Consider the following 14533-nt stretch of genomic DNA (forward strand, 5'->3'; position numbering starts at 1 on the left):
ATGGAATTACGTGAAAACAGCAGGCACGAAAGGCACTCTTGAGAGAGATTTGAGATCTAAAAAAAGTGTACACAGCCCCTCTGGTTGAATCGAGAAAACAAAAACTGCAAAAAAAAAACGTAGCTCCTGGGATGTATTTTGCTCTCACCAAATGTATATAGTGGTACGTAATCAGAATAAGCCTGGGTTGGTTTTCTCAGCAGTGGCTGTATGTTTGAAAGTCTTGAATGTAACACGCTTGTCAAAAATGATTTTCAAAAAAGATAGAAAATAGCTTATGACCTCTACATTGTTTTTTTTTTTTTTAAATATATATAAAATTCTTGCAAACATTATAAGCAGACTATAGAAAACAACACACTGTAAAAATTTTAAATGCAGATCATAACCACTTCAAATGTGAAAAATCATATTGTGAGTGTCAATGAAAACCAATGTAAAAAAAACACAGTAAATGAAATTAGGCACCACTGATTATTATTTGGGAGGTTTTATACTTTAATAAAGTACAATCAAATGTATCCCAACTTGTTTAAAAACCCCTGGGATTATTGTGTTAACATATATCAGATCTCTCTTTTTTAACATTTCTAATTGACCTTTTTCTTTCATGTAAGTGCGGAAGAAATAGTTTGAACATCATCAGTTCAAAAGTTCTTGTCTCATTCACTTTCAGTCATAAAAAAACAGCTCGTCAGGCTGCAGGCTGATGTTGCAAATTTGTATTTTCTTCTTATTTTCTTTTAGAGCAAGTTGTTTGACTGTTTATTGCCGTTTATTATTCCTAGTCATTTCCCCATAGGAAAATGAATCGGAGGTTCTAAAACAATCACAGAGAAGAGCTTACTTCCGCATTGCAGAATAAGGTCAATAGTTCCCTTTTTTTAGATTTCTAAAATAGTTAATAATAATCAACTGACATGAAAATGAAACATTAAATGATATAATGACTTTATAATAATTTGACATGCTTCCTCATTCTACATACACCATCACTATTGTTAATAGGCACAGAACAGACATCATTTTAGCATCTGATAACAATAAGTTTAGTATGTAGAAAAATAGAAGGAAACACGTATGAAGCTATTACACTACTTTACCAGGAGGTTTCAATGGCTGAGTATAAATTCTAAGAATAGACTCTCATTAGACTTGCTGAATCCTCGTTCTGCTAATAGATTGTGACACAGACTTAATAGCACCGTATAGCTATTCTGGAAGCACTTACACACTTGTGTGTAAGCTGCCTAGCACTTATTTTTAATGTGAGATTCCTGCGATCACACTCCCCCTCTCTCTTACTGTCTCTGCACAGTGTACCAGAGAATGAAAAATGTGTCGTCCTGGAAGAGCAGGATTGCTAGATTAGTCCTCGCTGGTCTAATGTCATTTAAGGATTAAGAGATCTCTGGGAGACAGTAAGGACAATCTAGTGCTTCTCGCCCTCGGTACAGCTAAACACTGACTCTGACCAAAAGACAGACCACACAACATCCAAATGTGTGACTAAACAAATCTGTGACTCTATGAAAAATGGCAAGGGAGCGCTATGTTACAATTTCTGCATACTTCTATGCATCTTTTTTACCTTTATTTAACATGTATTTCATTTAAAAAAGCATTTTTACTTAATACTATAGAAATTATAAACACAGAACAGTACTTTAACAAACTGTTTATATAGTCCACAGTGTATATTTCTTTGAAGGATGATGAATATGAAATGAAAAATAAAGAAAATACTGCATTTGGTTTTTTTCTGAGCTTAGTTAACGCTGCATTATAGTAAAATGTCCATGTAAATTATGATGAAAATATATATAAAGAACGAATCAAAATAGAGTATTAAAATGATTCGCTTTAGCTTTTTTAACACTATAGATAAGTCAAACACAAAATTTGGGGGTTGCTAAGATTGTCACTTTTTGCAATATGAAAAATTTCTTATTATTAATGTTGAGAACTCAGATGTTCAACTGAACACCTTTAACTTGAAATATTGTAAATATAACCTCTTTCATTTTTATCAATTTATTTATTCCTTGCTTAATAACACTATTTTCTTTTTAAAAAATGTTACTGAAACCCCAAACCTTTGAACAATAGTGTGTTTTTTAATTCTATTTTCAAGTACAGTGGTCCTTTCTTAATCGTAGGAGTTACGTTCTAAAAGTAACTCGCAATATAGGCGAAATTTGCAAAGTAGTCGCTTTATTTTATACAATTATTATAGATGTTTTAAGGCTGTAAAACCCCTCACTACACACTTTATGCACTTTTCTCAGACAGGCATTAACATTTTCACACTTTTCTCTCGTTTAAACATTCTCAAAGTTAAAACCTTTGTGGAAAAATAAGTCCTTTATTATAGAATGAAACCAACTGCAGTCACTGATCCACAAAGCTAAAGCAGACTTCATCTTTACGGTGGTCTTGTTGCTGACAGTTACAACCCTTTTTGCGTCTTTGTTGAAACTTATTGCTTCTGTCGTCCTTATGTTATTTATTTTTCTTTATCTAGTGAACTAAAAATCCATTCATTCCGTAATGGCGCCTTATAACCGCGTAACTTCTACCTTCCTTTAATATGTCCAGAAGTCCAAATTTCATTGCGAGGAGATTGATAGACAGTGGTATACAGCCAATCAGGACGAAGAAATGTTGCGCTGTAAAGTAAAAAAAAAAGTCAAAATGCAAAAATCCACGAAACTGCGAGGCCACGAAAGGTGAACTGTGTTATAGCGAGGGACCACTGTACCTGATATCTTCTGTCTAATTTTGTTATCATTGAATATTACGTCATTAATCTATTACTCATCTTTGGGGCTTTCAAGATAAACAGTCGCGACTCTTTTCTCATGACAGACCTTTAGGTGTGGCTCAATCATCTGAGTCTGTGAGAATTCAGAAGAGCTGCTGCTTTGCACTTCGACGGCTCCTTCACTCGCTGATGCAGAAGAGCCGTTGTTCACATCCATCTGAAAAGTAAAAGATCTTTCACTAGGGCCCAGCTTGATGTGCTTTTCCGTCTTGCCAAACTCATCGGTTAAGCTCCACTGTTGGAACTCCTCATCGGTGGTCATCCATGGCACTTCGTCCGTTTCAAACTCCTCTTTGGAAATTTTCATGGTGTATCCTGCACCGGCTGCTCCCCCGATGGCCTGCTGAAGCATTGGATGAGATGAGCTCAGTGCCGCCATAATCTGCTCTTCAGATGGATCATGTTCTTCCTCCAGCAGTCCAGACTCCTCCAACGTCTGCGATACATTGAGCTCCGCCACAATAGTCATGGTTCCATTGTCTGCAACTTGTTCTATTTTTTTGATGTCCACCGAAACATTCTCTGGAGTCTCTCTACCCTTCGTGAAAAAAGCCAGCTCTTCCTTGAGGGCTCCAGAAACTGTGTCTTGGATTTGCTCTAATGCTCCTCTGAGCTGCTGTTCGGGGTCTAATGACTCCTCTCTCAGGATCCCCACTATGGACTGTTGCAGAGTGGGAGAAACGTGCACCTCCTCTTCGATTATGCAGTCTTGGATATTGTCTCTCAGAAACGAGCGGTCACCATAATCAGGTGAGTCTCTGTAACTGTGACCTTCAGCAGTGGGTCGTTTTGGATCATCTTCCTGGTAATATCTTTCATCAGACAGATCATCCACAACTCCATAATGGCTATATGACTTAAACCTTCCTCCATCCTCCGACTCATTATCTTTTTCCTCTGACTCTGACAGGTTCTCGTCAGGAGTGGAGACAAAGTATTCTTGTGAGTCATGGCCATGTGAGAAGTAGGGTAGGCTTTCTTCTTTGGAAACATCCTGAACCTGCATAGAGCCACTGTTCCCATAACGCGAGGCTTTAGCAAATTCAGTCTCGTAGGGTTTTGTGGTCTTAGGGTCACTCTCTAGCTCCTCGATTTGGAAGGACATTGATGAGGGACTGATGCTTGGCTGTTTAGACTTAATCTCCACAGTCTCCTCTATTTCAATTTCACTCTCCTCATCACTCTGAGAATCCACCGGTTCCTCGATTACCTCCACATTCACAGACTTATTTTCTAAACTTTCACCTTGCAGGCCAAGACTCAGCAGGTTCTCAATCATGGCTCCCGTTGGGGTTCCCTTGATGTTCTCCAGGGTGACCTTCTTGACTCCCTTGCTGAGAAGCTCCTCCAGGGCAAAATCTTCAGACAGGTCCAGCTCCTCCTCAACTTTCGATTGTAAGACAATCTGAGTCTTGGTGGTTCCATCCTCTTGTTCTGTTTTCTCCACATGATATGTGACTTTTGAGTCAGGGGATGAGCTGACCTTAGAATCTAAACCAGCTGGTTTCATGACCTTCTGAATTATTTCCTCCATAGAAACGGCATCTAATATTTTCTCCTCACCTACAAACACCTTATGCTCAACATGTTCAGACTCTCCCACATCTTTGGCTATTGATTCTTTTATATCCCCTCTTTTATCTTTTATTGATACCTCAGATTTGTCTTGATCTAGTTTGAAATCCATTTTCTTTTCTTTCAGTTTAACATCTTTCTCTCGGCTTTCTTCAGTGGTGGTCTTGCTCAAGCTCACAGTAGGTGATATTACATTCACTGGCTTTGGTTTTTCTATTTTGACATGGTCGAGCTTGGTGTACTTTCGATTCTAGTGGGGGGAAGATCAGCTGAGCTCTTTGAAGGGTGCTGAGAGACCTCTTTTCTCAAAAATCTCTGATCTATCTCCTCTCTTTTTATCTCTGCAGAAGAGACTCCAGGTTTTGAGGTACTGGAAGCAGCTGCCTGAGCTGCTTTGGTGAATGAAATCATGTCCCTTCTAGAATCAGGACTCTGCTGGGCACGATTCGATACACTGATGGGCACGATCCTGGAGGGTTCGTAAGAATGAAACTGACTTGATGTAGATGAGGTTCTCATGCTGGAAACAGGCTCCATATATTTAACATCATATCCTGTGAAAGCTTTTTTTCTTGTATCTGGCCGACTTGCAGAATTAACAGAGACTCTTGGAGTGTAAACATGGGCTGGCGTTTTTATATCTACAGTACACAGACAACAGACAGTAGGTAGAAATTAGGATAGTGAAGATTTAACTTTCTAACATGTTTCTAAATTTGCTAAATATTTACTTAAATAAATATTTTAAAAAATTATTGGATGATAGTAAATCCAACTTCAATGTTATAAAAAAACCTCAAATAGCATAACAGCTGAATGAAACAAGCAAATACCTATAATTCTTTCTCTTGAATGCTGATTAGACCACATTTTAGCATGTCTTCCTTCTTCTTCCAAGAGCGCCCTATTGATCATGACAAGGGCAAATGGAAAATAATTTGTGTGAGCAGAACATACAGTATCATTATGTAGACCTAGACAAATTGTTTTCACATTGAGAATGCTGACTACCTCAATGCTCTTCCATGACCATGAAAAAGCTTAAACAACATTGAGGACAAATAGAAAACCTACCAAGCCACATCAAGATAAGCAGAAACACAGTTGAAGACATAACCAACACTCTTAAATCCAGCATTGTGTTTAATAGATTAGGTCGTTGAGCCCTCTGAACCTACCTTGACAGTGCTTTTACATGAAAAATGCATCAGAAAACCAAAGCGAAGCAGACTTTGTGGAGCTACAGACAGTATCCCTGTGAAAGTCCCCTGTGATTCCTTTGAAAGACTGATCTAAAAATAACTGCTACAATGCACTCTGTCTGTTTTCATTATGGCTTATGATGTGGTGCAGTTTTAAACAGACGAATGAAAGACACGTCTACATCATGTCTATTATTCAAAACATATTCAGGCCAACTTAACATTTTACATTAAGAATAAATGTTGTTTGGCAAATTACAATTATTATGTAAAATGTGTTAAAATCCTACCTGCTATGGGGGAATTATATTAGTCGTGTGACTATCAAAAATGGCATTAAAACAACAAGATCTAAAAAAAAAAAGATTTTACTGTGATGTGGCTTAATTTAATAACTCCTCAAGCTAAATTTTCACGAATATTTAACTAATGGATCACACAGCTTTACAGTCATATAAGGTCAGTGTTTGTTTAATGTACAGGGATAAGGTCAGAAAAGCAGAGACTTAAGCAGTCTAACAAGGCAAGAGAGGTGGAGCTGTATGCAAACTTGCCAAATGGGAGGGCATTAGTTTCTCTGTTGCTGCAGTGACTAAAAATACATCTACAAGGCACATACTGGAGTACTCAAATCAACTACTCAAATCTAAGCAGACAACAGTCAAGCATGTATATTCACATTGCTGAATAAACAGGTTTTAGATACCCAACATACTTTTGTAATGGCAGAATAAGGGGCTATTCACACAGAATGAATTTTTGCATTTACAATTTTGAGACGTACAATAGGGAGTAGAGGCTAATTTCACAACATGAATGCTGCTGTGCTAAAATACTATATTGTTGACGGATTACTGCAAGTGTACTGGTCAAAGACGTCTTTCTAGTGCTTGATTTGGATGTTTAGATTTTAGTTTTAGAAAAGCTCTGGAATGCAGAAAATGACCTTAACAATGAAATATGAACATGAGACATTTTATTGGCTTTCAAGGTCTCCAGCACTAGTCCTTAGAGAGGACAAGTCAGCCCAAGTCCATGAAGCACAAGTAATTTTGTTATTCATTTTTAATGAGAATGTGGGAGGAGACTCATTTAAAGGGCACAGAAACAGGTCATTCTTTCCAGCGCTTAAACTGGCATCAATTCACTGATAGTATTTCAACAAAAATGAACTTGAGGGAGATGTCAATGTCATACAGGAATAACAGCGCAATCTGTGCAATAGAAGAATCATTTTATTTACTTTCCTAGGCTATGATGTAATGATTGTGTAATGATGACGTATTTATTTTTAGCTGCGTAATGCTTAAATAAAAATGATGTTTTTGATCAAAGATTCACGAGAACTTAACGGCTACAGTGCTTCATGATTTCTTTGTGAGTTTCCGACTAAAAACTGGACAAAAGGTGCATTGGTTTACTTTTTGGCAAAAATTGGCCGCACTGGATCAGTATGTCGTGTGGCGGGGAGCGGTCATCCACGCACTGCCCGTACAGTTGAAAATATCACCACTGTCAAACACATGGTACTGAGCCAAGAAGACGCACCAATTGCACTGTCCGACAGATTGCACGGGAGTCTGGCAATTATTGACTCTGTTGTGTAAACGTTGCTTTATTTCTGTGCTAATTTAGTTTAAAATTGTAGTAATAAAATTGAAGTGTTCTGTCAATATTTGGGTTATTGTTTAACAAGGTAATGTGGTGATATAAATCAGGTGAAAAAAATATTATCAGACCTACTGTGAAAATTTCCTTGATCTATTAAACATTTTCTTTTCGGCTTAGTCCTTTACTAATCTGGGGTCGCCAAAGCAGAATGAACCGCTAACTCATCCAGCATTTGTTTTATGCAGCGGATGCCCTTCCAGCTGCAACCCATCACTGGGAAACACATACACACTCATTCACACACATACACTACGGACAATTTAGCCTACCCAATTAACCTGTACCACATGTCTTTGGACTGTAGGGGAAACCGGAGCTCCCGGAGGAAACCCACGTGAACGCAGGGAGAACATGCAAACTCCCCTCAGAAACGCCAACTGATCCAGCCGAGGCTCGAACCAGCGACCTTCTTGCTGTGAGGCGACAGCACTACCTACTACACCACTGCGTTGCCTCTGTTAAACATAATTTGGGAAATATTTTTAAAAGAAAAATAAATTTAAAAGGGGGCTAATAATTTTGATTTAAACTGTGTGTGTATAAATATATATATATATATAGACCTCTGGAATCAATGAACAAACGTGAGTTATCAGAAAATGAAAAATTATTTGAGCTCTTTTCAAAACTTGTCTGTAAGGCACTACATGGTCATTCAAGGAAAACTAATGAATGTAAAAAGACTAAAATATTTTTCATTGTATTAATTGCAACTGTATTGACAGTGTAAGGGTGACCAGATATCTTAGAGTGGATTACAGAATACACAAAGAACCAACTGAATGGACATTTTGTGCTTCAATACTATATGATTAGCTACTACTGATTATGCTATTTTTGTCCAAAAGAACGCTACTACTAGCAATCAATTTTTTTTTTGAGGCAGCTGTCCCAGGAAAAAAAATTAACATATGATCACCCTTCAATGTTTACAAATCCCTGACTTCCTAGTTTGTCTATGAATGCTTGTGGGCTGACTTTTCTCAAGGTGGTACTGTATGTCAATGCCAACTACATTCAGTCTCTTGATTGTTATGTGTGCAAAGTGCAAGTACAAGCAATAAGTTGTTGGTTGGAGTTCACGTAATGGCCACTGGTGTCATTAAAAACAAGGTTTCTTGAGTTCTAGAAGTAATTACATTTATTGATTTTGTTGAAGAAGCTCTTACCTGTATGCTGCCACTTCCAGAGCGAGACCCATCTTGACTTGTAAGAGATCCTGATGGTCCTTCAGCTTATCTGAGATGTTGCTGGACAGCATTCTGCGCTCATACTCTAGTTCCTCAATGATAGCCTGCATGACAAGAAGATAGTGAACCTGTTTACTCTTTTACACCTATGTGGTATATATTGATTTAAATAACTTTGGGTTGGAAAAGTTTTTATTACACAATAGTATGTTATAATAATTGATTTTAATAACACACCACTACATAGTATACCGTTAAAAATATAAAATCTATTTTTATCTCATCTCTTCTCGGTCTCTCTCAGAACGGTGTCCACTTGCATCTTATTGATTCAAAGTATATTTTTGGTGCTACTGTGTGATGCACCTGTTTGAGAGCTCCTACAACATCACTCCCTGCTGAAAACTCATTATTTATTACTTGACTTTGTTCTCCTTTCTGTTTGCTGTTATCAGTCTCTCAGTTTTTTCCTTTTTCTGAAAGTCTTGATAACATTATTATTGTGTATTTATTTTATTATTTTGTATTGTATTGGATTGTAACATTTTTTCATTTTTCCAACTCTTCCATTCACTGTGCTCTAAGTTTACCCAACTATGACGACTTCTGCTGCTGAGAAACCTGGAAATGTGAAAAGGGTCCACATACTGTACATGTAAAATCAACATGTCACCCCCACTTCTTCACTTTTTCATTTGATGGCAGTTGACAAACCGGCATATTGTGGCATTTCCACCACCTACTGACAAGGTGTTTTAAACTTTTATCATACACTTGTAAATGTTTTTGTGCATCCCAGAATATATCCTTTAATATGACTCCCCCTGAACCCAGAAGCTTGTATTTGTTGTTTTTTGAGAAGGTACGGTGAGGACTCAGACACTGAGTTCAACCGTCTCTCTGTTCCTCCTGGATACTAACTAAAACCCAGCGTGACAAACGACGCAAAACTAAACAGAAACTAGGGCCAAAAAACAGAAGAACGAATCAAAATTTGGCTCACACAGTGTATGCCCTTCCTAATGCTGCCCAGCAAGCAAGGGATGTCAACATGATGTCAAATTGATATTGCACTCCAACGTTGTGGGGATGTTACGTTTTGTTTGGAATGAAAATCGGGTTGACATCAAAACACAAGATCAGGGGTGCATTTCTGAAAACCATCGTTAGCTAACTAAGGTCGCCATTTCTGGCGTTATAAACATAGTTCATTGATTGGCGTTTCTCAAATCTATCGTTCCAACGAACAATCGGAAACTGCGTCGCAACTTGTATGCTTGCAACTACACTTCTGGAGCTGTAGTTAGAACATAGTTCCTGGCTGTGTTCTATTCCCAGTTATCCCCCCTTTGCCCTATTCTTTTAGAGCATTCCAACATTTAAACTGGGAATGATTTTAAAAAAAAAAGCAAAGTCATCACTCTTAGGTGTAATTTGCTTTCAAAGTATTTTTACAGTTCAGTTTTAGCGATCTTCATGTTTACAATTGCGCTCCCTTCGCAGTGCACTTTGAAAACATTGATGTCAATTTGAATGCAGCCGTGGCTCATGCTCAAGCTATAGGTAACCTATTATTTAAAGGCGGAATTTATGTCACGTCTCCAAAGCTTGTGAAAACAAAAAACAGCAAACATTAATGCTTTTAATTATAGTAGGTTATTTATTAAGTATCTGTACTGTATATGACATGGGCCTGTTGGTTAGCACATTTCTTCAGTGGTTTACAAGTGTCAAATTGTAAAGTAGTCTTTTCAAAAAAATAAATAAACAATATCCTATTTAATAATAATAATCATCATCATCATTAATAATATTATTAAAGTAGTATTTTTTCACTTCCTAATCAATAATAAATTACATTTCCTTTCTCAATAAATAGCCTCATTGTTTATTTATATAATTTATATATGATATTAGAATACGTGTTATTTTTTGTAAGTGATTTTACTGTATGTTTTGGAATAGAATATGTATGTTCTCAATAATATTTGTAAGGAAACATAGGTCCTATATGTGCCATTTACATATATTTCAATTAATATGGAAAGCGAGTGCATGTTATTACCAAACTAATATTAGACTTTTTTAATGCATGTGAGTTTAAAAACAATATAATTTGCACAAAGAAATGATGGGGTTCTTCTTTAAAGAAGTTGTTACTCCACCCTGTTTAGAGCACGTTATAACTAACGTGGTTCAAATGATGAATCTGTGACAGAGAAACTACGAGTTTTGGGAAACACTCATCACTACATCGTTCTTTTCCCAAACGACGCATCGTACTATGAGAGTTCAAGCCGCGAGTTACATTGTTGTTTGGAAAACGCACCCCAGGCTGATGTCAATGTCTAACCAACTGTCCAGCCTAAAATCAACCAAATATCAACGTCTAATGATTTACAGTTTTATGTTGTGTTGTACGTTACTAGTATGACGTCTATCAGACGTTGGATTTCGATTACCATACCTGAGGAATAAATATCAGTATTTGATGTCATTAAGACATTGGTTTAAGATGTTAGCTTGATGTTGGATTTTGGTCACTTTACAACACAACCTAAAATCAACCAAAATCAATGTCATTCGACATCGTTATTGGAAATCAAAATAACATTATCCTTAGACACTGACTAGACATTGCTTTTTAGTCACCTGACATCATGACCAAAAATTAACCTAATATTAATGTCTTATGACGCCGTGTGCCTGCTGGGTGAGTTTCACATTGATTGCTCTGGTCATGTAGTTTACTTAAATAAGTAGGAATTCTATCTTCTGAGCTACCTAATCCAATACTAGTACACAGCATTTTCTTTTGTCACAAAAGCTGTTTTTTCTCTATTTTAAGTTTGGTCTTAAATGACAAAACTAGGCAAACCAGGAGTAAAATATATATTTTTGTTTTCTCAACCAAACAAAATATACCAAACAATGAATGTAAATGTCACAATTTGAAAATAAAATATTAGCTTCATTCACCCTGCATATTAGTATTACACAGCACTTAATCTCTAGACTGATAAATGTCTTTGTAAATGCTTATTACAGGCCTGCATCATTAGGCCATTTGGTAATTGCTTATCTGTTCTGGATTTGGACTCTGAATATTTTGGCATGAGGTTGGTTGCAGTAATATGTCAAAGCTGACATCCTCCAAACAGCCCATTCAATTTTAGCCCACAGTGACACAACACTTTAGGGATGCTTGCACTTTGCTTCAGTAACTGCTCATTTGTCATTCTCCGTGGAGAGAGGCAATCATGGGATAAAGCATTAATGCTCAATTTTTCTAAAGCACATTGAGCTAGAGATGATAAACAGGGATATTGGCAGAGCTAAAGCACTTCTCACTTGTGCTCCAAAGGGGCCTATTGTAAGAACAGGTGTTTGGATAATGTGCATCTACATGAAGTTGATGACTGCTTGGTATCCGTTATTTGTGCGTTTTTGAAATCTTTTACTTTAATGTCATTGCCAGAGAGTGTAACCTCAAGTAAAAAAACAGACTTATAAGTTATATAACTGATTTTTCTTTAATTAGTAAAAAAATCTGTAAAATGTTGTTTATATTTGTTAGAATATATACAGTGCTCATATAAAAGTAACACCCCTCACAAATCTATCTTTTAAATTCATATTTTTAATAGAAAGCTAGACAATATTATATTTGTGCATATACATTAGATTAGTCAGTACTGAAGCCAAATCTGGAGCTTATCTAACAAAATCTTATCTTACAATAACGGGCCAAAACCAGTACAGCTAAATTTAGATGTTACAGAAAAATATTAAATACACATTTAAAAATAAGAAAATTAAGAGAGAGCAAAAAAAAAAAATGTTTTCATTTAGTTGAAATTTTGTAGGTTGTAATTTTTTTTTTTGCAATATTTTGCTCAAATTGTATTATCTTTCAATTTCTAAATATGTTTGCTGACTAAAATATTATTTTAATAAGTATATCTCTTTATTAAATCTGTTTTGTTTTAATGCACCAAAATACAGTGCCTATATTCACTGAGAAATGGAATTAAAATATTTATTTCAAAATGGGGTGTAAACATATATGCTTAGCACTGCATATATATTATATATATATATATATATATATATATATATATATATATATATATATATAATATATATATATATATATATATATTTATTTATTTATTTATTTATTTATTTATTTTCACTAGATTACTTTATTAAATTTCTGTCAACATTATTTCTATTTTTAAAGAAAAATATATTTGAGCAGAAATTAAAATTTGCTTCGAGTAAATTTGTGGCACTTCAGTCTTCAGAAAATGTAATAATTTTTATAAATTTAAGTAAAGTCTGATATTTATTCAGTATATGCTAATTCTAAAATATAATTTCATTCTTTTTTATTTAATAAAATATTTAAATAACATTTATGCACAAGTGTTTTTACATATTTGTCATATATATGGTGCAAAGGTGCATACAACTTTATAAAAGTATAACATTTATTAAACAAATAAATATAGCAATTTATGTATTATAGGGAAAGGACTTTCCACGTGGCAGACTTTGATTTAACATGATTTAAAATGTCGCAATGCTTAAAATATTCCATGTGGTTCTTGATTATTTTGTATAAAACAGATCTAAAAGGTTATAAGTATACATAACCATGGTAATTGTGCAACAAATACTTAAAAACGTCATGGGATACCATTGTTGTGTCGGCAGAGATGTGTCAGTGCTGCTGCTGTCACCATAGTGCGGGCCGTGGGTGTGGCGCTCTTTCTGGATGAGCACAACATCCTTACGCAATCCCTGTTTTTCCCTAAAGCACATCAGGAAAACTATCCCAAGTTTTATTAATAGAGCAGCTTGTGTTTGGCTTCGACACTCACCTGATACTGAGTGATTTCAGCTCTGAACTGATCTTGCATGTTTACGAGCTGCTCCTCGAGGTTCATCTGCACTTGTGTTTGTTTCTCAATCTCGTCACGCAGCCTCTTGAACTGCGAAGCGTGTTCCCTCTTTTCCCTCTGAATCTCCTCCAACCTCGCGTGATCTGCTTTTATCGACTCTTCGATTTCCTCCACCTGCAGGCGGTACATCTCCAAAGTTCCCTGCCAGTTTTCGGTGAAGTGGTTTCGCGTACTCCTGCACCTCCTCATAGTAACCGCTGGAGGTGCGGGACGCGTTTGAGTCACGACTGCGCACAGTTCTGGAGCGCACCTGGTCCCTCAGGTGGGCCACTTCCTTTCTGTGGGCATCTTCCAAAAACTTGTATTCCGTTTTCCAGCTCAAAGAGACGACTCTCCAAAGCACTGTTTGCCCTGAATAGCGTTCTGAAGTTGCCTCTCGCAGCCTTTAAGCTCAGTCCCGATGGTTTTGCTGACCGAGGCTTCATCTGAACGCATCGACTGCAGCGTCTGAAGTTCGTTACGCAGCTTCTGTCGCTCCATCTCCGCTCTGCATTTCTCGTAAGATAAACGCTCCACCAGTCTCCTCATTTCACGCAGCTCGGACATGTGCTTGCTTTCCCATTCTCCAGACCTGTTCTGCCTGATTGAGCTTATTTCGTTTATCAGACAGGTGTTTTCTTGTTCTAACTGTTTCGAGCGCATTAGGTAGTGGCTGAGTCTTTGGTTGAGCTCCTGCAGCTGGAGCTTCTCGCTTTCAAACGGTTCCCTCATTCGAAACATTTTCCCGTTGTAATTGAGAATATCTAAAAGCGTAAAACGTGTTTAAGTTAGAAGCTAATCAATATTTTGTTGTCATCCGTGTTCTGCGTCGATGAAGAGCGCTGGGCGGAGGCAGAGTCGGACAAGTGCGGAGGATTTGAGCTGATCCCATGTCCCGTTAGCGAGTTCTACTATGGTGACGGTTTACTTCATGATTATTAATAACGCAACGCGACGTTCACCCAGTAGGGGCTATATGATTAGCTGAAACAGCTGAATGTTGATTAGGTTATGACTGGACGCTTCGTGAACGTCAGCACGTTTGAATTAATATTCATGACTGAGTCCTACGCCATGGTACGTTGTATAAATTCCTTCCCGTTAAGTGAGATGTTTGAAGGAGTA

At 36.8% G+C, this 14533-nt stretch overlaps 1 protein-coding gene across 1 annotated transcript; it reads right to left on the reverse strand.

The window, feature by feature from the left end:
* Nucleotides 1–474: 474 nt before the first annotated feature.
* LOC130245428 (synemin-like) lies at nt 475–14177 on the reverse strand. Its single transcript, XM_056478108.1, is given in 8 exon segments — nt 475–4621; nt 4624–5040; nt 5233–5303; nt 8442–8566; nt 13349–13657; nt 13659–13739; nt 13741–13776; nt 13778–14177. Coding segments are annotated over 8 exon segments (3219 nt in total). The 5' UTR covers nt 14150–14177; the 3' UTR covers nt 475–2813.
* Nucleotides 14178–14533: the final 356 nt, after the last annotated feature.

The sequence above is a fragment of the Danio aesculapii genome, chromosome 18, assembly GCF_903798145.1.
Source record: "Danio aesculapii chromosome 18, fDanAes4.1, whole genome shotgun sequence".
Taxonomy (NCBI): Eukaryota; Metazoa; Chordata; class Actinopteri; order Cypriniformes; family Danionidae; genus Danio; species Danio aesculapii.